Raw genomic sequence first — 27,395 nt, 5'->3', positions numbered from 1 at the left:
TAGCTGTCTTAGCAATTTGAAAATAAGTCTTTCGTACATATTTGTAGTCAAGGTGGTATTTTTACTATTTTACATAGCTCTAATACTTAATCTTTTATTAAATACAAAATAATTCATGAACCTTTTTTTATGCACGAGACTTAGAATGGCTGATTACATTATGTATTACATAAAATCAGGAAGTAGATTTGAACTGCATTTTTAATTTAAAAAATCATGGCAACTGCAATATGAAGAAATGATTCCCATTATATTACAAGAAGCATGTGTGCTGTATTTATATACGAGAACATTTGTTTATTTTCTCATTTATGAAATTTACAAACAGTCCATTTCCCTCACAGAGGCACTCTTGGTGGTATACAAATAAAATGTTAAACAACCGAGTATAAAAATTAATAGAGGCAAAATAGTAAAATTCAACATGAAAAGCTAATCAAAAGGTGGGAGGACCTTCACGGCACTAACCAGCCACAGCTACTGCTCTGTCAGGGCCAAGGAAGATGGCAGAGCCAGGTCTTTATAGACATTTGTGAAAGGCTGGGAGACTGGGGCCCTCTGCCTCGGAAAAGACGATGGGTTGCAAAAGACAAGGGGTAAAAGACAAAGGACAAGACAAGGGGGCCTTGCAAAAGACAAGGGGTAAACCGTGTTTTAGCTTTTCAAATAGGGTAGTCAAATATAATTTGACATTCCTGAATTGTGTTCTGCAGGGCACCTTACCTATCATAACTTATGAAAATAAATTGATAGTAAACTTTCAAACTATTTGTTAGCTCAATTTTTCTCACAGTAATAATAATAGACTTCTATGTTATTGCATTTTTAAGGATTTTTTTTAAAAAATTGAGAATAATTGTCTGAGTTTATGGAACAAAGAACATGCCCTCTATCATATTAATTCAGGTTATGTTTAAATTCAGATTTAAGTACAATAAACTGAACATGATAAACATTTGGTGAAGTTTTCCTACGTTGGAATTTTTCCAGTTTACAATATTCTTTCATAGAAGAGAAGATATGCTTGTGACTTCAGGACCTTGGATAGGGATACTGCTTGCACATGAGTGTCACTAATATGAAACCATTGTCTTCTGGGTGACTCAGATTCTGAAGCTGAATTTAAAAAAAAAAAAAAAAGAGGAAATTTTCCTTATTAGTTTTCCACTTGTTTCATAGGAATTTAATTTCAAAATATTTTTCCAGAGTAAATTCTTTCTACTTACTTTGTTGAATTTTGTCATTGACAAGATCAGAAAGTTGGCTGGTGGTACTTGTCTTCACATAAGCAGTATAATGACCAGATCTCATAGTCCCACTATGTTCCACAATACCATATAACGAGTACAATACTTCTGAAGTCCCCTCTCTTACGTTCTGTAAAAGGAACATCAAGAGTATTGAAGTAGCCTTGTTGCTTGCCAGCAAAAAATAAAAAGTTGCACTTTAGTTTGTCCAAAGGTACTTTTTCAAGAGTCAACTGGACTTATTTTTTTTTCTTTGAAGAAGTCCAGTTGCCACTTTAAAAAGCACCTTTGGACAACCATGACCTGGATGACTGAGAATCTCCATAGACATTTGCACTTTAGTTTCTTTAAAAGTTGTATATTTTAGTAAAAAACAAACAAAAGCAAGCCTAGTATTGCTGAGTGCAAAAGAATATTAAGCATATTCATTTTGAGATCAGTAAGTAAAAACAATTATGACTAAGTAAGATACAAAGGTGAATAATATAATGAACATGGGTGATGTACTTAAAAGGAAATAAGTGATCCAGAACAGGAGACTGCAAGATCTAGTCCCATTTGAAGCATAAAAGCTGGCTGGGTGACTGAGCTAATTACTCAGCCCAAACCACCTCTGAGTTGTTTTGGAGAAAAGTAGGAAGGAATGCCACCTTGAGTTATTTATAAAAAAAAAAAGATGGTAAATATCTAAATGTTTTTCATTGTTTCTGTTTTAAGATCAAATACTTTTTTTGCCTTTTCCTCCCTCTGTTCAAGTAATCTTATACAATACATATTTTTCTCTATTCCTTATCTGTTAACAGTCTGTTCTACCTCTTCACTAGAACTTTCTGTTTCAAATCTGGTGTTACCACTGAGATTTCTCCAATTTAGGTACCCTCATCTCACTGTTGAGTTGTTTTATCAAAATCTGAAGATTAGTATGATTTCTGGTCTATTGCCTTATTTGTTGAAATTATTTGTATACTGCTTTTATTATTTTTACAAATACCTCTAGGTGATGAACATATCTAACATCTTCCTTCTTTCATTTTGCCCATAATAACCCTGAGAGATGGGTTGTGCACAAAGTCACTCTGCTAAGGTGGCTGCTGCTTTCTAGCCCATCATCTGAACTATTAGACCAAACTGGCTATAACTGAAGTCAGAATCACATACATTTAGGCAAATGGCCTGTCAAAATTGTCAAGAGTGATGTTAACATTTTTAGAAATAAAAGTAAAGTTTATTAATCTGATATCACAATTTTTACTAGTTCTGGAAGTCAGCCTACAGTTACAATTCCATGTAAGGATCGGACGCTTTTGATCAAATCAGTTTGCATACAACTATACACCTCTGAGGAATCGGAACATCTTGAACTTTAAAGAAAACCTCTGCCTGCCTTCCACCTTTCTGACATATAAGTTAAGGGAACATTGTATATCAGTCTCCTAATCAAATGCTAAACAGGACTTATCCACTCAGCTGCTTTGTTACCTGCTGTGAACTGTAACAATATAGCTGTCAAATTAATAATGGAAATAACATAAGAGTACTTTATTATTTACCTTGCACTTAGTTGAGCAGAAAGGAGCCAAATCCATAACTTCAGGAAACGATATGTGCTTGTTTACTTTTTGGAGATTATATCCAGCCTTGAAAAGAACCAGAAAATGCAAAATAAAACCAAAGCTCAGCAATAAGCTTATACAGTCCAGAAGGTAACACCCAGTTTTTCTGGCCTGTATTGATAATGTCAAGGTTCTGTGGAATTTGTAATCCCAAGCACCTGGAGATCACTCAACTGCCTACCCAACATAAAACTACAGAAGTAAATATCCTAGAAAATTAGGAAAAGAACCCACCTTATTCTTAAAGGCAAAAGCTCTAGTAATAAATTTAAGTTATTTTAAGGCTCAAATGTCATATGGCAATAAACAAGAATGTCCAATATATTGATGCTTCTCTTAATCGCTTCCTACAAGCGGCATTAAACTAAGATAATTGAACTTAAGTCATTAATTATACCTGTTGAAATCTTTTTAAATGGAGGGTTAAAATTGGAGGAGCGAGAGAAATAAGCATTTGTTTTTTGGCATTAGTGTATACATATTTCTTGGCATCTGGAAAAAAAAAGGAAAAACAAATGACTTAATATTCAGTAATATTACCTCTTATGCAATTGTTTAGGTTTACTATGTATGAAATCTCATAATTTTGAATTTCCAGCATTATACACCTGAACATTTAGCCTCAATTATTTCTATAAGAAGGAAAAAGCGAATGCTCATGTTTTATAAAATCCAGAGAAAATTTACCAAGACTGAATCATTTGCTAAGTTTCTGTCATTTTCTTTGGCATTTATGATAATTTAGGATTTTGCTTATAATTTCAAAATAGGTTCAAAATAGTATGTAAATATTTTCATAGCTTACAATAAATAAAGATATATTATCAGGCACAGATCGGAAAGCAGAAAGCCATCTTTGATTTCTTCAGTTATTGCTTTTCTCAAATTTAAATATACCTCTCAGAAATTTGCTTAGGTTCTAGATTTTGTTTGCTTCATTATACAGATACAGGGCATACAAAATTCAAAAATATTGTGCACTTATTATTCAGAATGTTATTTTTTTTTTGAAAAACTTGGCAAAAACATAAAGATATATCCTCATAGTATTAACAATTCTACCTGTGCTGCTGGGACTCCACTTATTCCAACTAAAGATATTGTCATAAATATCTAAACAATGAATTCCACTCAGTCTTGCCATACAGTCCTTGGGGTTTTCAAAGTTATATTCAAGTCATATTCACTTCAAACCAGCAATGTTTTTCTTTAGGGATACTTATGACAATGAGACAGTAACTTTTTATCCCTTTATAAAATGGTCATACATATAAATACTTCCTATCCAGTTCCATTAAAACAAGAAATTAGTCTTATTCAATGTCTTGATAAGAAAAATGAATTTAGTATTGAATTTTGAATAATTCAATAAATTGATTAAAAACAATTTTAACATACTTATTTTATTTGTCTTGATTCCACAAAGTTGATTCCGGGTGCACACTTCACAAAGCAATTTGTTGTTTTCACAAAGTTTCTCAGTATGAGTAAACTGATTCAAGCAATGAATAATTGAATTTTCTTCCATGTTTACAGTATCCCTGTCTGCAAGAGTACAAAATGCTGTTTCTGGATCTTCATTTACTACTTCATATGTTTGTGTTTCAAAACCATAAAATTCATGCAAACTATCTGTATCATCACTCGGCTCTTCCTCCTCCAGGAATAATTTGCTGAAGTCACTGATAATATCATCTTCTTCATCCTTATCTTCCTTAAGATGCAAATCATTAAACTTATTGACACACTCTGTAGCGGGAACAAACTCTTTTATAGAAACATCCAAATTGACTTCATTATTTGCCTCTTGATCGCAACTGTCTGCATTTTCAACATGTTTTTCTGTGATCTGTACTTGAACTGTACTTTCTGGCTCATCTACACATTTTTTATCCACACAATGCTCTTCACATGTGTTTAATGACTCTTCCTCTTCTGGTTTCAGACACCTTATGTCAGAGTTACTTTCTATTGCTTGTTTATTACAATCATGATCAGCTTCAGTTTTTTCAGTGACATCACTATCTGTTAGATGAATAACTTTCTCCTGAAATTTCTGCTGATGGCGTTGGTTCTGCCAAATAAAATACATTAAAAATAATTTCAAAAGAATAATTAACTCGTAATGTATCCTGAAGATATATAAGCACTATTATTGTCTTTAAAATTGGAATAAATTGAACTAATGTATGAATTATAAACAGAATTAACATGAGTTACAAGCAATATGGTTGCATCAAATGGACTTCATATTTCTCAGAAAAGCTATAACACATTGTATATAAATAACATTCAAATATGAATTTGTCACTTCTTTAGTGAATATATAAATTAGAATATAACTGAGGAAAATGCTAAGCAACATTTCAGCTCCATTTATAAACCCTCTTTAAGGCATGGTTTTATACTTTCCTATCCTTACGATTACTAACCTTTGCTTGTTTTCTGGCCATTTTCTTTGTCTTTTTCTGTAGATGCTTACTTGTAACAGGAATTTCATCTCTTTCTTTCACATAACATTCATTTTCCATGTTTTCTTCACAACTGTCAATTTCTTTTTGCTGTGATTTTTTAACATTATTTTTCTTGCTATTTTTCTTAAAAAAAGATAATTATAGATAGATTAGAGAGGGTACAAAGCCAATTCTACTATATATTTTAACATAGAGTTCTGGCTGTTATTAAAAGGAATACAGAAAAAATACCCAATATTCTTTTGATTATTGCTCAGTGTGGTTTGAGTTTTTTTTAATCCATCAAAATCTACACACAAAAGACATGCTCACTTTTTAAACCAGTTTTACAAATACTTTTCATCCATTAATGAAAATAAGCATTGAATATCAAAGTTTGGGAATTCCTCTTACAGCAGTTACTGTAGCAGGAGAAAAGAGAAAACAACTTCTGAAGTTTGAAGATTCTCAAATTACTTAACGCACAAAGCTTTTTCTTTAGTGGAAAGAAAAAGTCAGCAGCCACTCTTTAAGAACTGCAGAATATCCTTCAAAACAATGAAATCTTAAAATATTTGTTTCCATATATTTTTCTCAAGTTCATTTATAATGTGTTGGCTACTCAAAGAACAGACAAAAGTACTCTTTCAATACTGCACTTGACTATTTGACATGCAGAAAATTGGTCATTTCCCCATGCTTTCAGTATCTTGGTAACAAACTCTGAATTTTATCGTCTGAAAGTAAACTTTTTTTTTACTTACCTGATCATTTAAGACGGGGAGTGACAAATCAAGAAATGGTTCGTGTACCAAAGAAACCTGAAACGAACATTTACAAAAAGAAAAAAAATGTGTACAATGTTTCCAGAGACTAGAATATATATATATATATAACAGGGTATATAAAACATAATTTCACTTTACATATACTTTAATAATTTGAAAATATGCATTTGCACTCTTTTTAAAGAGACTATACTACATTTGCATATTTTACTTTATTTTGCTCCTGTTAGTCATGGCAAAGTCCTACATAGCAACTACTATAACTTCTGAGCTTTTTAAAATTATGCCTGGGCAGAATTTTATGACACTGATATATTTATGATTTGCATTATTTGTGTTGAATAAGCCATGATTGCCTAGATTCACACAAACGTCGTTTAGTCTTTATTAACACAATCACACCAAATCACTTTATAGTGTAGAACAATGTTGCACCCTGTCAGAAGCAGATATTTTGAGAAGATCCCTGGTAGTGACATTAGCTAGTATTACTGCCCCCCCCCATTTATATACACATAAATGCATGCATGCATAACACACACACACACACACACATAATACATATATATTATAATTATATATATAAAATCACTTACTGTTTGACACTCTTCACACATGATTGTACTTGTTAATTCGCCACCAAAAATGCGGTCCACAAAACTATGCATTAGCTTTTTCTTTTCATATTCTAAAATAAAAGATAAGATACCAACAATATACATTTTAATCTTCATTTAACCAATGATTACACTGCTACACTGGTAGAAAAAATAGATGTGTATCTATACAGAAAAGTGAATGTAAGAATTTTATATTTGAAAAAAATGAACAGAGTAAATAGCCTCTAATAAAATTTTCTTCTCAATTTGTGCTCAATTTGGTTTACAGTATCTTTGCCATATTGCCAAGTCATAAAAGTCTATAGTCCAACATATCTGTAGGATGCTCCTATATTCCTGTTTTTCCAATGTCCAGAGATACTTCAGAGAGTCCAATGATTTGGTTGTATCCAAAAAAAAATTCAAAAGCAGAGTAGCTGTTGCTTAAGAAAAACAACAAAACCTAGAATTAATGTGAGGAAATCTAGAGATCTAATTATCTTAAGATAATCAAATACAGCTAGTGCTTATTTACCAATTGCCTCATTCAACAACTTTTTCAAGTTACCACAGTGTTGTCCCTATCATGTGATTACCATTACAGTCAGTACTCATTGCCTGTTGTTTTTCTTGCCTTCCCACTTGAAGAACAGAGAGGCATACAATGGAGAATACACCTAGCTGGCTCATGACTGCCAATGCTAGTGCACTGCTTTTGATGTGTGTCCCTCATTTTCTATGCCTGTGTCCTCTCTCATAATCCCTTCCACACTGGAAGGGCAAGGAAGTGATTAGGAAGCCAACAAAAGCTGAAGGTGTGAAACTGATTAGTCTTGTCAGTTTTAGTTTCAAAATCCCTGGGGTGGACATTCCAAAAGGCAGTGGAGTGTGAAAAGGAAAGCATAGTTATACTCAGAGATTTCCCACTTAGTGACTACTTTGCTTAGTAACAGACTTGCCAGTACCAACTGTTGGGCTAAAAGTCTACTTGTATACATATATACAAGCTTCAGTTTCCATTTAATCAAATGAAACAAACAAAAAACAAACATAACAACAATTGACAGACTTCATATTGTAGATCAGTGGTTCCCAAACTTGGCAACTTTAAGACTTGTGGACTTCAACTCCCAGAATTCAGAGCAGAGCTGGCTGGAGAATTCTGGGAGTTGAAGTCCACAAGTCTTAAAGTTGCCAAGTTTGGGAACCACTGTTGTAGATTAATTAACTTTGCAACTTTATGTCTTTCTTGCAGACATTAAGTTCAAGGGAAGAATTCAAAATTTGCAAGTATACCAACACATAACATAAATGCTAAAATCAAATCAGATAATCTATAGACAAGTGTATATGGAAGCTAAACGTAACAAAGTATTGCTGGGAGAGAAGTTTAACCCTAAATTACGCTAGCTGAATATTAACTAATAGAACTCTTTACATTATTATACTATTATTTAAATGGATATCAATTTTTAAAACATCTCTTATTCAAGGAAAGACAAGTTCATTTCATCCACAAAAGTGAAAGATTCCACTTAAAATATGCAAATGGTGATAAGATTGGGCTGACTTACCTTTAACCTCTTTTTTCAACTCTTCGTTTTCTTTGTCAGAATTATTCAGTGCCTTAAAAATTGCAGCACTTGTTCTCTAGAAATAAATATAATGAAGTATTTTTAGTGCAACAATTGTATTTGTTGAAGAGAAATACTATTCATAGACAGTGACGTGCGGTCAGCTTTAGCCCTGGTGAGGCACTTTTTAGACTTGTGGACTTCAACTCCCAGAATTCCACAGCCAGGCATGCTCAGTTCCGATTTAAAGCGACAGCATTTCCCCCCCCATGCAAAATAAGTTTTCCCATTCTTTTTCTTCTCCCCCCCTCCTTCCTCCCTCTCTCCCTCCCTCCCCCCTCTCTCAAACAGACACACGCACACAGAGAACTTCTATCCCTCTCTCATTCACTCACTCTCAAACACAAACACAGAAGTTGGATTGGATATATTTTCCAAAGGCTTGAAAGCAGCTCCTCTGCCATACCCCACCTTCCCCTGCTGCCTTCTGGTCAAACTTTTTGAATTCCTCCCCCCTCCTCCCCCACACCTTTTCCAGCTGTTTCAGAGACGATTTCAACTCTGCTTCTCCCTGCCCTGCCCTCCCCTCTTGAAAAGCCAGAGCTCTGTCAGACTGAGCTAGTTGCTCCCAGAGAACTCTAAAAAGCCTCTAAAAATGCCCTCTACAGGAGGCGAGAGAATACGTGCCTCATTTGCATAAGGAATTCTTTGCTTGTTAACCCTTGCTTAACTCTTAAAAGGCGAAAACTTCCTTATGCAAAAGAGGCCCCTAGTTCTCTGGCCTCCTCCTAGTTAATACTGAGAGCAGACACCAAGCCACTGTGACTTGAAATTTGGTAGCAACTACCCTGGCTTTAATTATTTTAAGAAAATTATTTAAAATCCTTTCCTTTCCCTGAGGAGACTGGTGAGGCCCCGCCTCCCTTGCCTCTAGTGACTGCATGTCCCTGTTCATAGATAAGTTTATTACTCAATAGAAAATATTAGCTTTAGTATTAGTGTGTATCTGCAAAATAAATAAACAAAAATGATATTCCACATTTTCTATTCTATACTTGTAACAAGTTTGAAGCTTCTCCAATTTTCTGGGGAAGATTTAAAGGAGCTGGATGGGGAATAAAAATGAATAAAGTCATCAAAATATTTTCTCATATTTTTGTACAAACCAGATTTGGGGGAAATATATAACTTTCTTATGGTTAGAGGACCAATGGCTTATGGTAGTCCTTCTTGTGAATGATTAAGGGAATATTCCATTAAATTTAGTAGAGCCGAGGTGGCGCAGTGGTTAGAGTGCAGTACTGCAGGCCACTTCAGCTGACTGCTATCTGCAGTTTGGCGGTTCAAGTCTCACCGGCTCAAGGTTGACTCAGCCTTCCATCCTTCTGAGGTGGGTGAAATGAGGACCCAGACTGTGGGGGCAATATGCTGACTCTGTAAACCGCTTAGAGAGGGCTGAAAGCCCTATGAAGCGGTATATAAGTCTAACTGCTATTGCTAAATTTAGCGTATTGCTTATATTGTACATAAAAGTTCAATAAGCATTCTTCTTAATTAGAATGACAAAAATTGTGTTTAGCCAACATGAATCACAGATCCACTAAATATGTACAAAATTGAAACCTAGCTCATATCCATTTTTTAAAGAAGACTTAAGTTACTTAATATATAGATTTTGTCAGCTGATTTTCAGAAATAATTGAGTTTCATGCTCATTAATCTTTTTTGTATATAAAGAAGAATGTGTCTTTCAGGATAAAATTACAATAATGATTCATCATGAAATATTTACTTGGATTTCTTCAGTTCTCATCCCATCCAATAGATATCTAAGCAACTCTTGGCTGTCCTGCTGCTGATATCCTTTGAATCGTGTTGCTCTATTGTAAAATATACACAGATTAAGGAAAGTGCAATGCTGTATAAATATTACAAAAAGCAAAAAATGGTACAGAAAAATTGCACATTAACTTAATATTTCCAAACAATGGAGGGCAGGTTGTAAATCAGGTGTTATAAGAACAAATATTGTTGAAATTATGAAACAGATTATTTCATTGTACTATTCCTGATATAATCTGACTGTCAGAAAAATATTGCTTAAAAAGAGATTCACAATATAATTTTATGCATATCTTTCTAAAATGCTGCATTAATTCCTTATTAAATGCATACAATACAAAAACCTTTATACTGTATATTTATAAGTAAATTGTCACCTTGAATGTCTGAAAAAGGTGTGTGGTGTGTGTGTATATATGTATAAACTGATAATTTAACTTCAATATTTAGCTGATCAGTTAGTTATAACACTTTAAATAAATTAGCATATTATCAAAACAATATAATACAATTATGACTAAGACGTTGAGTATAAACTATAATACATTCTACATACAGATATCTCTCTTAAATGGACATGCTGGCTTAGTATGTAATACTTCCCCAAAATTTAAGGTCCCAGTCCATTCTTATAATTGGATAAGAAACTGATGTTGAATTAGATTCAAATATTGGTTTAAGCTAATTGTAAATAAAATAAATAAATAAAATGATCTGCTAACTCTTTTAATCTGATCCAAATCTTTCTCTCTCATTTGGATCTGCTCTAATAAATGATAAATATATAAATATATAGATAATAAAAATGTAAATACTAGTTTTGTATTCTGATCAGTTTAAAATTAAATAGATATAAAATTACACAAAATATATCTGCTGAAACTGTACTTTTACAATTTTATAAATAAACCACTCACTTTTTACAAATCTGAGAGAAAAGTTCTCTAGGGGTCACAGATCCTTTTTTTGTCTCTTGCATTTCTGCCAGAAACTGGCACATTGCTAGTGTTAGAGGTCTTGGAGAATCAAGCATTACTACCAAAGGTTCCTAAAGGCAATATAAAGAGAATATTATAAATTCATGCATATTTAGGCATTCATTTATGCTGCTTTTGTTTGGGGTTTATGCATTTATATTTAGGATTTGGTGTCATCCACATGCTGCTGATACCTAGTTATATATTCTGACCTTGGTCTAGCTAACTAAGGCTGTCAAGTTTGTCTGCATGGATTTGGACAGGGAATCAATGTCTCCAACTGAGTCCTAACAAGACTGGGTCGGTCTGGGAATTTGGGCCACTCAGATCCGGGAATATTCCACCTTTGATGTTGGGTGAGTTAGCACTTCCGTCTTCTTCTTTTTAAAAAAAAAAATACCCCCCCCCCATTTTTATTTGTTTTTGAACAAGGACAAACAAACATAAAAATAAAAAACCCATCTTCCATTACAAATTGTAGAAAGTGTGTCAGCTGCTTACAGTATTTCCATGCATCTCTTCCATAGTCACCACCTGCTTTTCATATCAAATCACATATTTTAAATTCACCTATATTCATGTATATCACAATTATTATATCTCAACCTTAACTTAACTATTATTGTTTTTACGTCCTTTTATATATCATATTCAAAATCTAGAATAGGATTATATGATAACATTCCATTAAATCATCCTAAGGTCATCGAATCACAATACATCTTTATAACATATTCTAGATAAAGCTTTTAAACCTCTCATAATCTCCATGTGTTTATATAAAATTTCATATTATCAAATTAATATATCTATATGTATTGTTAACATTATTAATCATTATTTAACTATAGCTATTGTCGCTTCATTTTATACATACTATTAGCAAACTAAATTTAGCTTAATTTTTATTATACATTTTCATTGTATCAATCTGTATCCCTCTAGCAATAGTACGGTCTTATATCTCTTGCCATTTGTAGCATTAATTTTCTAGTTACTTTCTTAGTAAATCTTGTATAAACCTCCCTTGGAAACATGATGTTCCTTTCCATCAGTTCATTTTTTGGTTATCACTAGTGCTTCTATCAAGTTTTTTCTCCTTATTTCCGTCAATTTTTCTCTCTTTTCTTCTTCTGTGCTTTGAAGTCTGGGGTAGAGTTCCAATCCATCCACCTCCCCTTTCCATATTCCACTCTTGCCATTACCAACCACACTCACTTTGCTGTCAGTATCCACAGTTTTCTTATCTCTTTGCTCATTTTTTTCTTTCATCTTTTGAACTCTGTCCTCCTCTTTCTTCATTTGGTAAACATCCTCAGTTTCTCCATCAGATTTTTCTGTTTTGTATTCCATATTCTCTGATCTCTCTTTCACAACTAATAGATTTTGAATTTCAAACATAATCATTTGCAATGTTACAGTTTCTTTTTCCTGCTGAGCCATTCTTTCAATTTTGCAGACATTGCCACTATAAGGTTCAAGGCTATTTTAATAAACTTCAAACAGGTTCATTTATTATCTTTCAAATCAAAATGTTGTCTTCCTTCCAATAGCTAGTGATAGAACTTCCAAAAGGCACCTGTATAAACAACTTGTGCTCTTCCTATTATCACTGTCACTAAACAAACTGAATCTCAAGTGATCAAAGAAAAAGAAGAAAAAACAATGTATCCAACCTCCAGCCTCTAAGTGGCAGTGTAACTGCTTTTCCTCCTGTTGTTACAACCCTCTTTATAATCCTTTTTATTTTCTTCTTTATATTCCAAGCTTAAGAAAGAAAAAAACCCTTAAATGGAGATCAAAAACAATCCAATCAATCCAATCAAGCATTATAAAAAAAGGAGGAGAATTTTAATCTATAGGTGTAAGCAAAAGTGAAAAAAGAAGAAGAAAGAATTAATCCATTCAGTTTAAAAAATAGGGAGCCCCTGTAAAAGTTCCATCCGTAAAAAACAACAACCAGAAACTGGATAACACACTAAGTTCAATGCAGATCAATCTCACCGCTTACAGTCTTCTGTTTTCAATCTTAACTTAATTTTTTTTCTTGGGTAGTTTCTTCCTCTAATAATAAAATTTCCTCACCAATTCGACACACTTTCTCTTTCCTCTTTCTTCCCGTTCTGGAACTGTCCCAAGTTCAGCAGCTTCATTAGCTGCGTTTCTGTCGCCGGAAAAAAAAGGCTATTCCTGGTCATTTCAATATTGCAGCGTTGACGGACTTGATTAAATAATGTCATCTATTGGTCTTCTGGAAATGCACCTTCTCTGTAGCAACTTCTGCCCTTTGGAATGAGGTTCTCCGAGAACTAGATGCCTCCCACACCTACAATTCAGAACAGTGAAGACCTGGTTTTTAACCTAGGCCTTTGGTGAGAGAGAGTGAGAACGCTTGCTTCATTCTATCTGATGTGTCCACCTACCATCTTTTACTAATTTTTTTGTAATTCCATTGATTGTTGTGAGCCTCCCAAAGTTATTGGGAATTGTGTGAGTATTAGTTTGATAAATTATTGTTTCTTCTGATGTAAGCTGAAAAAGCCAATCTGACTCTCCAAAGAAAAAAAAGCATACATTTTTGTAGGAATAATGGGCTGAACACAAAAAAGGATTAAGAAAAACTCCAAGCTCTCTCCTCATTTACACTGGATTCTCTTTATGATTATCAGGTATTTTAATATTTAAGTTAACTAAGTTTAATGTTACTTTCTGGTACAATTTAAAGTACTGTACTGGCTTGACATTACAACTTCGTGTCAGAGAAAATAAAGCATATGCAGTTACATGTGTTATAGCCCTGTACCATTTCTCTTCCCACCCCTAAGAACTTAATGTTTTTGACAGGCAAAGAGATAAATTATAGTTTACTTTGCCTAAAAAGGAAAAGCCAGCTTCAAAAAGCCAACTTCAGGGCGCTTTCTCTGGACTTATATATAATAAAAAGATCCTGTTATTCAACATTTTTAGTCTCTCCTCACCCATTTTAAAGAATGAGTGAGAGACATAAGTCTTTGTTCACATAAACAATGCAAATCAGTACAGTGCTCGAATAAGATCAAAGAATCAACATCCTGATTATTTTCTGTCTTTAAAAACTATATATGAAATACATTTGCTTAGTGAATTTAAATATATCCATAATTAGTTTTAATACATTTCAAACACCAACTTACATACCATTATTGAGAATTCTGGTGGTTTAAGTGTAATTGTTGAATCAGGCATTTTTACTTCTTTCAGCAACTCTCTCAGAACTGATGTTTGTGATAGATTCTATGAGAAAAAAATGAATTGTTTGCAAATTTAAAAACTCAAAAGATATATCTTTTATTTATATTCAAAAGGCTATGACACAATAATTTATTATGTAAATGTAATAGAATTGGCTGAAAAAATGTCTTGCTCATCATAATGTTTCCACATTGCTTTTACAAATGATTCTACTGATAGTCTTTGACTTATGACTTTCAAAGGTTGCTTTATGACTATTGAAAATTACAGCAGCCATAGAATAGTTGCTTTATGGTAAATATCATAAATATACTAAGCACAATTGCATGTTAATTGGATCAGCTTAATGGCCAATCGCAGTGTTCTGTGGACACATGACTGCAATTTTCCGTTTTTAGCGGGCTTCTGGCAAAAAAACTATCCCATTGAATGTCCATGGTATTCACTTAATGACCCCAGAAAAAAAAAAGTTGGAAAATTAATTCTGGATTGCATTTAAATAAAGATTGGAATAAAAGTTTGTGACAAGACTTATGAGATATACAAATTATCAGGTTTTATATATAAAATGGGATATACATTTAAAATAGAATTAAATGAAAGATGACCCAATAAACATTACATGTTGTTTCTCAAACCTCTATAAATTTATGAACACCCAGCACTCTTAACACACACAAATAAAGCTCTCCTATATGCTGATATTAAAAGGGCTCCCAAAATTAAAATGGAAAAGAAACTGAAATGCAATTTTAAGGATTTCCACATCAAAATTAGTAAAAAACGCTAGTAAGTAGCAATATCTTACTATTGTATTTTTTCCAGTACAATCATAAGGTATGACACAATAAAGTTCTGAGAAGTTGATTAATTTATATCACACCTGCAAAACCGCATTAAAAAAACATGTATTTCCTAGGTTGCTAAGACCTTTCACCGTCATTTCTGAATTGCCATTTAATTGATTTTTATTGTCTTTGAACAAGATTTCTTTCTTCTCCTTTTCTTCCTCATTTTTGTGGTCTTTAAGTTTTTTGTTTTCCAAAGGTTTTTCTTCATTTTTAGAAGCTAAAAAATATTTTTTAAAAATACAATAAATAAAAAGCAATAAAAATGTTCAGCATCTCAAGGATAAAGTAGAGCAATTGCAAATGTTATTTAAAGCAAAAACAAGTACTATAAAACATATACTTTCATCAAGTTAGCCCTCAAACAATTGATTTATTCGTAAAATAGGCTAAGTTGTTGGATTCATAGATAGCTAATCAAAGCCGATACATTTAACTTTCAGCCGTATAGCTAACACAGAAAAAACAGGCTCTTTAAATAAGTCCATCAAGTTTCAATTAACAGTACCAGCCTAAGACATTTTAATTATTTTAAAATCTTTAGTATATTACTTTAATACTGTATACATTTATATTACAGATTTTGTCCTATAGCATTATGAATAAGTGATAGTAACAACGGACATTTCCTGCATGCTAGTAAAAACAATCTGACATCCCAACGATGCTATTTAAAAAGAAAGTATGTCAAACACTTATAGCCTGTCCCATTGTTTTAAGAATCTGAGTCAGAGAATGAAATGTGAAAAAAGAGAATTGTAGTATTTACAGTAATTATTTGTCAAATTTATGACTCCAAAAAGTGACTATGGATGGTGGCGAATAAAACCAGCAATTGAAACTCTACAAAACTTAAAATAGATTAAAACAAGACCACGAGAGTAAAAATAAACATAAGCCAATATTACAAGAGAGACAATTTGGTGTAGTGATATAGACACAAGGCTAGAAACTGGAAAACTGTGAGTTCTAATTATGCTTTTGGAAAGAAGCTATTTGGGTGACTTGGAGCTAGTCACTCCTGCTCAGCCACAAGAAAGGAAGCACTGCCAAACCATTTCCAAAGTCTTGCCAAGAAAACTGCACAGACTAGTCCGGGCAATTGTTTGGAGTCAACAGAATTTCAAAGGCACCCCCCCACAAATTTGTCTTGAGTCAACAAATATAATTTTTGAAGGCAAGAAATGTATGGGACTTTCAAATGTAGAATATATAGAATAAGGGATACTAATACTTACAGGTGAAACTCGAAAAATTAGAATATCGTGCAAAAGTTCATTTATTTCAGTAATGCAACTTAAAAGGTGAAACTAGTATATGAGATAGACTTATTACATGCAAAGCAAAATAGTTCAAGCCATGATTTGTCATAATTGTGATAATTATGGCTTACAGCTCATGAAAACCCCAAATCCACAACCTCAGAAAATTAGAATATTACATGCAATCAATAAAACAAGGATTCTACATAGAACAATATTGGACCTCTGAAAAGTATAAGCATGCATATGTACTCAGTAATTGGTTTGGGCCCCTTTTGCAGCAATTACTGCCTCAATGCGGTGTGGCATGGAAGCTATCAGCCTGTGGCACTGCTGAGGTGTTATGGAAGACCAGGATGCTTCAATAGTGGCCTTCAGCTCTTCTGCATTGTTCGGTCTCATGTCTCTCATCTTTCTCTTGGCAATGCCCCATATATTCTCTATGGGGTTCAGGTCAGGCAAGTTTGCTGGCCAATCAAGCACAGTAATCCCACGGTCATTGAACCAGGTTTTGGTGCTTTTGGCAGTGTGGGCAGGTGCCAAGTCCTGCTGGAAAATGAAGTCAGCATCCCCATAAAGCTAGTCTGTGGAAGGAAGCATGAAGTGCTCCAAAATCTCCTGGTGGACGGATGCATTGACCCTGGACTTAATGAAGCACAGTGGACCAACACCAGCAGATGACATGGCTCCCAAATCAACACAGACTGTGGAAACTTTACACTGGACTTCAAGCATCTTGCAGTGTGTGCCTCTCCATTCTTCCTCCATGCTCTGGGTCCTTGGTTTCCAAATGAGATGTAAAAGTTGCTCTCATCAGAAAAGAGGACCTTGGACCACTGAGCAACAGACCAGGTCTGTTTTTCTTTAGCCCAGGTAAGACGCTTCTGACATTGTTTGTTGTTCAGGAGCGGCTTGACACGAGGAATATGACATTTGAAGGCGATGTCCAGGATCCATCTATGTATGGTGGCTCTTGATGCACTGACTCCTCAGTCCACTCCTTGTGAAAGTCCCCAACACTTTTGAATAGCCTTTTCCTGACAATCCTCTCCAGGCTGCGGTCATCCCTGCTGCTTGTGCACCTTTTTCTTCCACACTTTCCCCTTCCATATAACTTTCTATTAATGTGCTTTGATACAGCACTTTGGGAACATGCAACTTATTTTGTAATTACCTTTTGAGGCTTTCCCTCTTTATGGAGGGTGTCAATGATGGTTTTCTGCACAACTGTCAGGTCAGCAGTCTTTCATGATTGTGATTCTACTGAACCAGACTGAGAGACCATTTAAAGGTTCAGGAACCCTTTGCAGGTGTTATGGCTTAATTAGCTGATTAGAGTGGGACACTTTGAGCCTAGAATATTGCATCTTTTCACAATATTCTAATTTTCTGAGATTGTGGATTTGGGGTTTTCATGAGCTGTAAGCCATAATCATCACAATTATGACAAATCATGGCTTGAACTATCTTGCTTTGCATGTAATGAGTCTATCTCATATATTAGTTTCACCTTTTAAGTTGCATTACTGAAATAAATGAACTTTTGCACAATATTCTAATTTTTCAAGTTTCACCTGTACAATTCAATTTCAACCTTAGAGTAGTTGCTACAAATTTAAATGCAAGTATTAGTCCAAATTTTCTCTAGTTCCTTTCCCTTCAGTCACTGAAGACTACAGAATTCCTGATTTCCTCTAACATGTTAATATACATTTTTAAATGTACATTTTAAAAATCAGTTTAGTACTCCCAATATCACTTGGTGTAAGTGAATGATTATATCTTCTCAAGTTTGTGTTGACTCTTGATGACAGTTTCCCTTGAGAATAATGCAACTAGTACACCTTAAAGGGAACTGACCTGTATTTGCAATGTTCACACAAGTTTGTTTTCTAATAAAATCCACAAGCTGGCCCAGTCGAGTAGATGAACTATATTGTATTTCCTCATCACATAAGTAGCACCTAGTTTGATTAAAGAGTCCAGAAATGCACAATTAATATATTGGTTTACATCAAACTAGAACAATATGTAGTAGAACATAATTTACACATTTTTGAAATGCAAATATATTACTTTAACAGTCCTTAGAAAAATACCTCATTCTATTTTGTGCTAAATATTTACCATTAGTCTAGTGGTTAAGGCATCAGGCTAAAAAGCAAGAAACTGTGAGTTCAAGTCCTGCCTTAACCATGAAAGCCAGCTGGGTGATTTTGGGCCAGTTACTCTCTCTCTCAGCCTAAGCCATCTCCCAGGGTTATTGTTGTGAAAACAGGAGTTGAAAACAGGAATAGGAAGGTATAGTGAGCATGTTTGTTGCCTTGAGTTATTTACAAAAATAGCAAAGGTGGGATACAATTGAATAATAAAAATAAATTGTTATTTTTTATATTGATAAAACTTACCAGACACACCAGTTTTCCACATTAAGAACCAAACAGTGAGGTTCTGATCTTGGTGTTTCATAGTGTTTTAAGGCATGTTGCTCTTGAGAATTTCTGCCACAACCCTGTAATGTAACATCACAAACATGAAATTTTAGCATTCATATACAATGTGATTTGGACAGCTAAGGGAAACATTCAGAAATAATTGCATCTGCCCTAAGAGGTGTCATAAAATACTGGCTGAATGACAGTACAAATTTATGTGTTTGTTCATTTACTGTTTTCTTTCTTTTGGATCTGGAAATAATTGTGCATTCCAATTTACAGAAAGAAGCTATGCTTAAATTTTCTCTCATGTAGAGGATGTATTGCGATGCTCGGATGTGATTGTGTGACACAATTTTTTGGGTTTTATTATTTTCCTCAGCAGGAGTAAAATGAAATCCCAATTTAAAACATTTGCAATATATTTTCCATTGATAGTAATAGTAACTGGGACATACCCTATGGCCACATTTTAAACATAACCATATTGATGGCTTGTCTTCTGCACTATCAGATTTTTCATCTGTCTTATTGTCATCTATCTGGCAATCCTGACAGGAATTCAAGTCCACAGTCTGCAACACTTTTTTGAGAAGACCTTGTTCCAATCCTTTGCGAAGGTGCTTGCATGTTGGTCCTGTGAGAAATTTTACACAGAATAAGAATCAACATTAAAGGGCCTTTAAATATATATTATTTAGAGTCCATAAGATATGGCCAAAGATCAGTTGGTTGTCAGTACCAAACCTCTGAGAAATGGACTACCCTATACATATACACATACACATATACACATAGAGAAGAAAAAGTAAATCCGTTTCAGAAATCTGATCCATTCATTTTGTGATCTGGTTTGTCAATGGCTCTTAGCTACAGTACTTATCTGAAAAGTAGTTCCTGGATTTTAATTTGATGAAAACTAGATTACCTAAACATATGGACTAAGATAAACATGTTTACCCATAAATATGGGCTTATGCCTTATATATGGACTAAGATAAACATGCTTACCCATAAATACTGTTTCACTTTATAGAAGTTGAACCTTAATTGGATAAACATCTTCAAGGCCACATTAAGCATTTTGCTAAGGAGTAAAATCTTACTGTTCTCCATAGCAGTGTAACTTAAACAAATTATCTGTATATGTTATGCATACCCAGTACATCTGGTGAGACATCTGCAGGAATATTTTTTCCTTTTGTTCGCTTCTTTCCCATTAGAGCAATACAGGCTTTAATTTCACATCAAACTATAAAAGAAAACAGATTATTTTCCAATAAAATTTTAAAACCTGTAAATAGCAACTAATTTATTATATTATATACAAGAAATGATGAAATTTACATTTCTGCTTCCTTTCTATTGTGTTTATCAATGGAACTAAATATTTTATATATATATCTGTTCAAAGCAAATTGTGACAAACTGTTTTAGAAAATATTCCATTATTTTAATAATGTCTCCATTGTAGCTTTTAAATACTAATCTTTGTGATTAAGCAAAGAGAATTTTAAATTCAGCAATAGAGTTTAAAGAAAATATAATTTTGTGTATATTGAATGGGATCAAGCTACAATCTCAACATATTTAATTCAGAGCTAAAGATTGTTTAACTCTGGGAAAATTAATAAACCTTATCAATGATACACAAATTTGCAAATGTAATTGTACTTCCATAAAGATCATTCAAGGACAATAACTCCACCCTATCCTACTTTAGCCAATTGTTTTATGAATTTCTTTTTTCCCAGGGAAGTTCTTTAATTCAATCTGGCTTTTATTCATTTTTTCAACAGCTTAGAAAATTAAATAGCTGCTTCTTTTACTAGTGAATTTTAGGTTTCTCATACTTGACTAATATGAAGATATGAGTCGAAAGCATTTGACAAAACACTTTATAAAGTGAAAACGTAACATTAAACACTGCTGTTTGCGTATCTCTGGACATACTTCATTTTTCTTATGCTTGCAAAATGAAAAGATAAAAAAAAACAACGAAACCCCAAACCCATTATTCTTAAATAGGGGTAATAGTTCTTTAAATGGGCTAATTTTCTGCGTTTTCAAGAACAACCTGAAATATTCAATTAATTGCTCCATGCCAGGAAAAAGCTAGCATTTGCCTGTTGAGCATTAATTAAAAAGAGCAAAAATCAGTTGATAATAATTTAAAGGGCACGTCCGACCAAGCTCTCAGCTCTTGGATTGACAAGCAAAATTACTGAATTGCTGCACTTTCAAATATAATGTCCAGTCTTTTGCAGTGGTTGGCAACTTTTCTTTCTCTCAGCCTACACCTGCCTCAGTCAAAGGGCGGAGACAGAGAAACAGCTGGAAATGCCAAATGCCAGCACAAATTCTGTCAGGAAAACAAATATGGCACCAGAAACGCTGCGGGCAACCGGCTTCAGCCATTTCTGCCCGAACGAGCCGCAAGTGAAGCAATCCAGCCGGCCTTTGATTGGCCACTTCAAGTTTTTCTCAGCCCGCCTATTCGCCCTTTACTGACAACAGCAGAAACGAATAGTGAAGCAATTCTTACCTTCTGCGAGTTAGAGACAGAAGTTCAAGGGGCCGCTGAGGGGAAAAAAAAAAGTTCCACGCAGCGAGTTGGAAAACATCTCCTGTCACTGCGCCTCGAGAAGAAACTTCCCGAATTTAAATATTTTACGACACATCCCTGCGACGCCAGTGGAGATTTACGACTCTCGGGCAATCCTGTCCAATATTAGTGACATAGAGCGCTGGCTCCGGAGAGGCTCCTTTATTCGGCAAAACTTCCGGTCCGTTGGCTGTTGGGTAAGAAGTCTCGACGAAAATATAAGGCAAGGCGGCGGTGGCGGAAGTGTGTAGTCAGCGGGGAGTCGTCGCTCTCCAGCTGATGACGCGGCGTAGCAAAAATGGGAACAACGCGACAAAAAGCAGGATTTTAAGCGCAGGGGCTTGCGATCGAGCGGTGGTGTGTGGCGTTTTTCGTTTTCCGTTTTCCAGTGGAAGCAAACTAGGCTCCCTCATCTCCGTCTTTAATATAAAAAAAAGAACATCTAAAACCAGAATAGTGACATTTCATTAAAACTAGTATTTCTGTGTTTTTAGAAAAGCCGTGTGTTCCCATGTAATGTAGCAGACACAGTGGTTTGCAAGCAGTTTTGTGTTTACATTTGGGCTATGAAGGTAGAAGTTGATGGTTTTTCCTATGTAGGAATTTGGCTTGCAATCTAAATTGGGCTGATTCTCACTCCAGCTTTCGATATTAACAATTACTATATTGCAGAGCTTCATCGTCAGGCTTACTGTATTTAGGAAATAAGCTCTGTATCGACTTCTTCATCGTTTAATGTGTTTTATATTTGTTAGTATATAAAATAATTGTAAAAAAGACTTAAAGGTTAACTTGTAAAAATATCTTCGTTAGAGTTAATAGTGTTCAGAAAAAGAAAAGTTAATATCTTGATTTTGCTACTCCTGCTGAGTGCTGCTTCGTTGGCATAGGAAGGGAAAATATATTTTGACCAAGTTGTTTGCATTGTGATTTCACATTTTATCTTACCAGTTCTAAATTCCAACCTTCAGGAGAACATGTGCTCATATTTGGTCATATTTGTATCAATAATTCACTTTTTTTCTGCCTCTACTGTTTCATATATTACGGAAAGAGGTCAACTTTCAAAGCATACTTAAACATGTTCATGAATTCATGTACTCTAAGTAGTAAGTGAAGCCCCGAATGAGATTGTACATCCTGATCTGGAACTTAATACTGCTAAAAACAATGGGTTTCTACATCTGCACATAACAATAGTTCTATTTCCTTTTGGGAAAAGCAATTTAATTTTATTAAACATTATAACTTTAAGCTGTTAAAACAGTAAGCTAAAGAAATTAAGAAAAAAGATAAAAAATAGCAATAAACTAACAGTTCAGTAGTTCAACACTATTCACTGTATGTCTCTCTACCTTTGTAGTAGAATGCTACATAATTTCCCCCCAAAGTCATTATATTATCACCATTCCCTAGATTGAATGTGCAATTACTTGTTTGGTCTAGTAGCTAAGGCACTGGCAAGAAACTATGGCACTAGTGAGTTTTAGTCCCACTTTAGGAATGAAAATCAGTTGGGTGACTTTTGCCCAGTCACACTCTCAATACAAGCTACCACCCAGAATTATTGTTAGAAAAATAGGAAGGAGAGTTAGTTATATGTACTTTAGCTTTTGGCTGTTCCGGCAGGCCTGGGGCTGTTGAATTATCCAGCCCCATTCGATGTTATGACTGTTGCTGAATTTTTAATTATTGTTTTTATTTTTGTACCCCCTTCCCTTCTTATTGTTAGCCGCCCTGAGTCTCTCGGGAGTAGGGCGGCATACAAGCTAAATAAACCTAACCTAACCTAACCTAACCATATTCTCTGCCTTGAATTATTTCTAAAAATAATAAAGGTGGGATAAAAATAAACATGAAGAAATTGTAATTTGTAAACTACTTGCAATTTTCTCCGCAACAATATCAGGACTTACGTAATGCTCTTGTCTATTGTTTTCACAAATGTATAGCATATCCATTTTTTCTATTTATTGATTCATATTCTTGACTATTTACTTTTCCTCAGTCTCAATTTTTAATATGCCAGATTTTCATCAGATAACCTGATAACTTCTATTACCCATCATGGCTTTGGTCAATCAGGGCTTCGGCATAATATCTTTCAATAAGATAATGAAAATACAGATTTGGTTGCATCTGTGCTACACAGCATTCCCCGCTACCCTATTTCCCCCAAAATAAGTCCTCCCCAGATAATAAGCCTAATCGGGCTTTTGAGTGCATGTGCTAAAATAAGCCCTCCCCCGAAAATATTGCAACACAGCAAAAGCCATGAAGTGACCACGCTCGCTGCCTCCTGCACCTCAAAAATAATAAGACCTCCCTGAAAATAAGGCCAAGTGCTTATTTCAGGGGTCAAAAGAAAATACGACCCTGTTTTATTTTCAGGGAAACACAGTAATGTTACACATAATGCTAATTAGTTTAATACACTTTGGGCCAAATGCCCCAAATGTAAGAAAAGCCCAAACAATCAGGGTCACTATTCTTTGCAGGATGGGAACTTTAATCTAGAGATTATCTTGAAAGCCAACATACTGTTCCTCTCCACCAGTTACAAGGTATACACATTCAGAACTTATTTTATATAATGAACTAGATTCTGATCTTCCAGCAATAGGAAAGCAATAGGAAATTTGTTCATTATTAAGAATACTGTAAATATTTTTTTCCTAATAGATTGTGTCATCATCTTGAAGCTATACAATTATAGTATACCATTTAGGAACTGAAAATGTTTGACTCCATAGTTGTTTTTAAGAATTTAAAAGTGTACTCAACATTTTCTTTATATCTTTATAGGAATTACATTAATACACCAAAAATGAGCAATTTGGAAGAAGCTGAACTACAACTTTCTGAATTAGATTTACTTTCTAGTATGTTTCCTAATGAAGATGACTTTAAGGTGACTGATCAGTTGGCTTTAGCAGAACTGAAAGAGTATGTTGGAAAATGTACTTTAGATGTACCATCTTCGAAAATACAATTCATCTTATATTTAGATGTAGAAACTCCTGATGAAAATAAGGTAATGTATTCATAAATAAAAGAAAAGTTCACAAATTGATTGCTAGTAGAATTTAAAGAATTTATTTTTTAACTTAAAAAAAACTTCTTTCTAGGTACCACTTACTTTGTGCTGTGCTTTCCCATTAAAATATCCAACTATTCTTCCAGAAATCACCATAAGGTACATTTTGATACATACAGGATGAGTAGGCTGAAATATGAAATGCAGTATAATTTTAATAGGATACTATAATTCTCATATTGGTAAATAAGAGTGATCTAAGTTACATAATAAAATCTCAAGAAATATATGTTGTTAAGTTCATATGATCTGAAAAGTACGATATAAATCTAATGGATTTTGTGGAACTAATTCTTTATACTAAACATGAAATGCATATATTTAATTAATTTGATTTTGTTAATAAATATATGACTTCGACCCTTGCAATCATCAGGACCATTTTCTTCAGCTTACGTTACATGATCTATTCAGAAAAGGCTGCATTGGAAACTAACCCTTAGTGATTAACCACTGAAGTTAGGTTGGTTCCCACCTTTTTATCTTTTGGGAAACAGTAAAAGATTGCACTCTTGTTATATATGCTATAAATGGTATAGGTATATATATGCTGGTCTTGTCGTATTCGGGTCTTTTCCTGTGTAAGATTGAGATTGTCTTGGCAACATTTCGGCGAGGTCCCACTTGCCATCTTCAGGCTGGTGTTTTCGGCTTCGTGCCTGTGCAAATGAAGCGTTGTCGGAGCTGCTATCTTTCTATAAATCTTGGTGGGGGTGTGTGGAGTGCTGGCTTTGTTGCTGTAAGTGGGTTGATTGGCTGTGTAGTTGCATCCTGATTGGTAGATGGAGTTGATGTTTGAAACGTTGCCAAGACAATCTCAAACTTACATGGGAAAAGACCTGAATACAACAAGACCAGCATACCTACCCCCATGAAAATCTACGAAAACACACACACACACATACACACATACATACATACACGTGTGAATACACACATATACATATATGCATACATACACATACATACATATATACGTACAGTATATATGTGTGTGTATATATTTTACACCTGAGTTGCCTTATCAGTGACAGGGCGAGCATATAAGTTAACAAACAAGTAAATGTTATGAGCTATGCCCCAGTTGATCGTGATTGACCTATTTTAGACCTTCCTGAATTGAGCCATATTTTTACCATGGTTTTTGATTAGGCATTTAATATATTTCTTCCTGTTGTCTGGGATACTGTGAAATATAGTTAAATAAGTTTTTGAATGCCTTTGACTTCAGTTGGCAAACTGACTTTTAATTAGTGGGCACCTGTGGGCAATTAGATCATTCTTTACTCTTTGGCTATAACATTTCTTGCTGCATTTGTTATGATTAAATGAACACTTGTAATCTACATGTAATCTGTTACTGTCAACATAAAACAGTTAAGTATAATTGAGAACAAGTCTTGCTTTATATGAAAACAGATTTTTTTTACTTTATCTGTAAATGATGCCCTTTTTTTAGATCTCCAATGTTAAGCCGATCACAGCAAGTTCAGATGAATGCAGAACTCATTACTTACTTGAAGAAACATTGTGCTGGTGATGTTTGCATATTAAATGCAAGAGAATGGGTTAAAGACCATACTGCCATGTATATCAACAAAGGACCCTTACTGTCTACTGTTGAGAAATCAGATTTTCAGAAATCAGAATGTATTCTCACTAGACTCTGGATTTATAGTCATCATATTTATAACAAACAGAAAAGAAAAAATATAATTGATTGGTCTAAGGAACTCTCTCTTTCTGGATTCAGCATGCCTGGGAAACCAGGCATCATTTGTGTAGAAGGACCACAAAAGAAGTGTGAAGAATTTTGGGCAAGGTAACATTTTTTCTCTTAAGTAACAAAGGCTTCTGACTCGGAAAAAATATCTTATATTTATTTGCATTGGAGAGAAGATTCTGTTTAGCAGGGTGGAATATTTCCTTACGAAGATAAGAGATTGGATTGGAAAAATATTTTTTCTCTTTAAATTAGTGGACATATTTACTTTTTTATTCATTCAATTTGTAAGTTGCCTAACTCAAGGCAGTTATAATAATACAGAATACAAAAGTAACAGTAAACATGAAATTAATTTTAAAATTCTTGGATGCTTTTCCGAAAGCAGAGATATTGGGAGTTTAAAAGCAGTTATTAAGGAGAGCAGTTTTCAGTGTGGGAGTGGAATAGAAGACATATTTCCTTGTGTACATAAGGCTTATAATAGCGGGAATAATATTTTCTCCTATGAACTGTTATCCCAGTGATCATCATCTTGATTTCAATGGGAAATCATTACTACGGTAATTGTAACCTATACTTCCTGTGCTTTGACAATTTATAATATTCTCATTGTGTTTAGAATAAGAAGATTAACATGGCAGAGAATTTTAATCCGTCACAGAGAAGACATTTCCATAGAAGGAACTGAAGTTGAAATGGAGAAAGAAAAGAAGTTTTTGATTTTTGAAGAAAAAATATTTGATGCACATGGTGCTAGGGGGAATCACATGGATTTGGGACAATTGTATCATTTTTTAATTGACAAAAGTTGTGGTGAAATATTTCAACTCTATTTTGGAGTTGAAGGACAATAAGTTAAGGTGGGAAAAGCATTAAGGATATAAACTAAGGATGTAGGTTTTTTTCCTTTTATTTTATTGAAAGAACATAATTATATTATACTTGAAAAATAAATCAATGGAATTAAAACTGGATGGTAGAAAATGTTATTTGCTTTGGTAATTTAAGTAAAGTTTCTGGATATATTACTAATACCTCATTGCTGTTTCTACTTCAGAAATAGCAAAGTTCTGTGCTTATATTACTCAGGGCTAGAAA

The 27,395-nt window shown here is 34.0% G+C and overlaps 2 protein-coding genes across 6 annotated transcripts; one reads left to right on the top strand and one right to left on the bottom strand.

Annotated features, from left to right (window-relative positions):
• Window positions 1-40: 40 nt before the first annotated feature.
• USP16 (ubiquitin specific peptidase 16) lies at window positions 41-21,555 on the bottom strand. Of its 2 annotated transcripts, XM_087721566.1 has the most exons (18): window positions 21,415-21,555; window positions 20,029-20,121; window positions 19,328-19,506; window positions 18,843-18,946; window positions 18,295-18,398; window positions 15,208-15,392; window positions 14,271-14,366; window positions 11,034-11,164; window positions 10,067-10,154; window positions 8,275-8,350; window positions 6,698-6,789; window positions 6,078-6,134; window positions 5,293-5,457; window positions 4,259-4,934; window positions 3,258-3,352; window positions 2,798-2,884; window positions 1,227-1,377; window positions 41-1,116 (listed from the first exon to the last, which is right to left on the bottom strand). In XM_087721566.1, exons 2-18 carry the CDS (start codon window positions 20,087-20,089, stop codon window positions 992-994), a joined length of 2,472 nt encoding a protein of 823 aa, XP_087577692.1. In that variant the 5' UTR covers window positions 20,090-20,121; window positions 21,415-21,555; the 3' UTR covers window positions 41-991. The 2 variants fall into 2 exon arrangements, 1 of the variants encoding a protein (XP_087577692.1); XR_015697500.1 differs by lacking the exons at window positions 41-1,116; window positions 3,258-3,352 and having other exon boundaries at window positions 1,315-1,377.
• RWDD2B (RWD domain containing 2B) lies at window positions 21,517-27,266 on the top strand. 4 transcript variants are annotated; one of them, XM_014072995.2, is made up of 5 exons: window positions 21,517-21,671; window positions 24,280-24,508; window positions 24,603-24,670; window positions 26,031-26,393; window positions 26,917-27,266. In XM_014072995.2, the coding sequence occupies exons 2-5, from the start codon at window positions 24,302-24,304 to the stop codon at window positions 27,149-27,151; spliced, it is 873 nt and encodes a 290-aa protein (XP_013928470.1). In that variant the 5' UTR covers window positions 21,517-21,671; window positions 24,280-24,301; the 3' UTR covers window positions 27,152-27,266. The 4 variants fall into 4 exon arrangements, with proteins under 4 accessions (XP_013928470.1, XP_013928469.1, XP_087577695.1 ...); XM_014072994.2 differs by lacking the exon at window positions 21,517-21,671 and adding an exon at window positions 21,678-21,831; XM_087721569.1 differs by lacking the exon at window positions 21,517-21,671 and adding an exon at window positions 21,845-24,038.
• The last annotated feature ends 129 nt before the right edge of the window (window positions 27,267-27,395 follow it).

The sequence above is a fragment of the Thamnophis sirtalis genome, unplaced genomic scaffold, assembly GCF_051295495.1.
Source record: "Thamnophis sirtalis isolate CommonGarterSnake01/CBP01778 unplaced genomic scaffold, rThaSir2_p1.2 scaffold_8, whole genome shotgun sequence".
Classification (NCBI taxonomy): Eukaryota; Metazoa; Chordata; class Lepidosauria; order Squamata; family Natricidae; genus Thamnophis; species Thamnophis sirtalis.
This window is presented reverse-complemented; position numbering and strand designations above follow the sequence as displayed.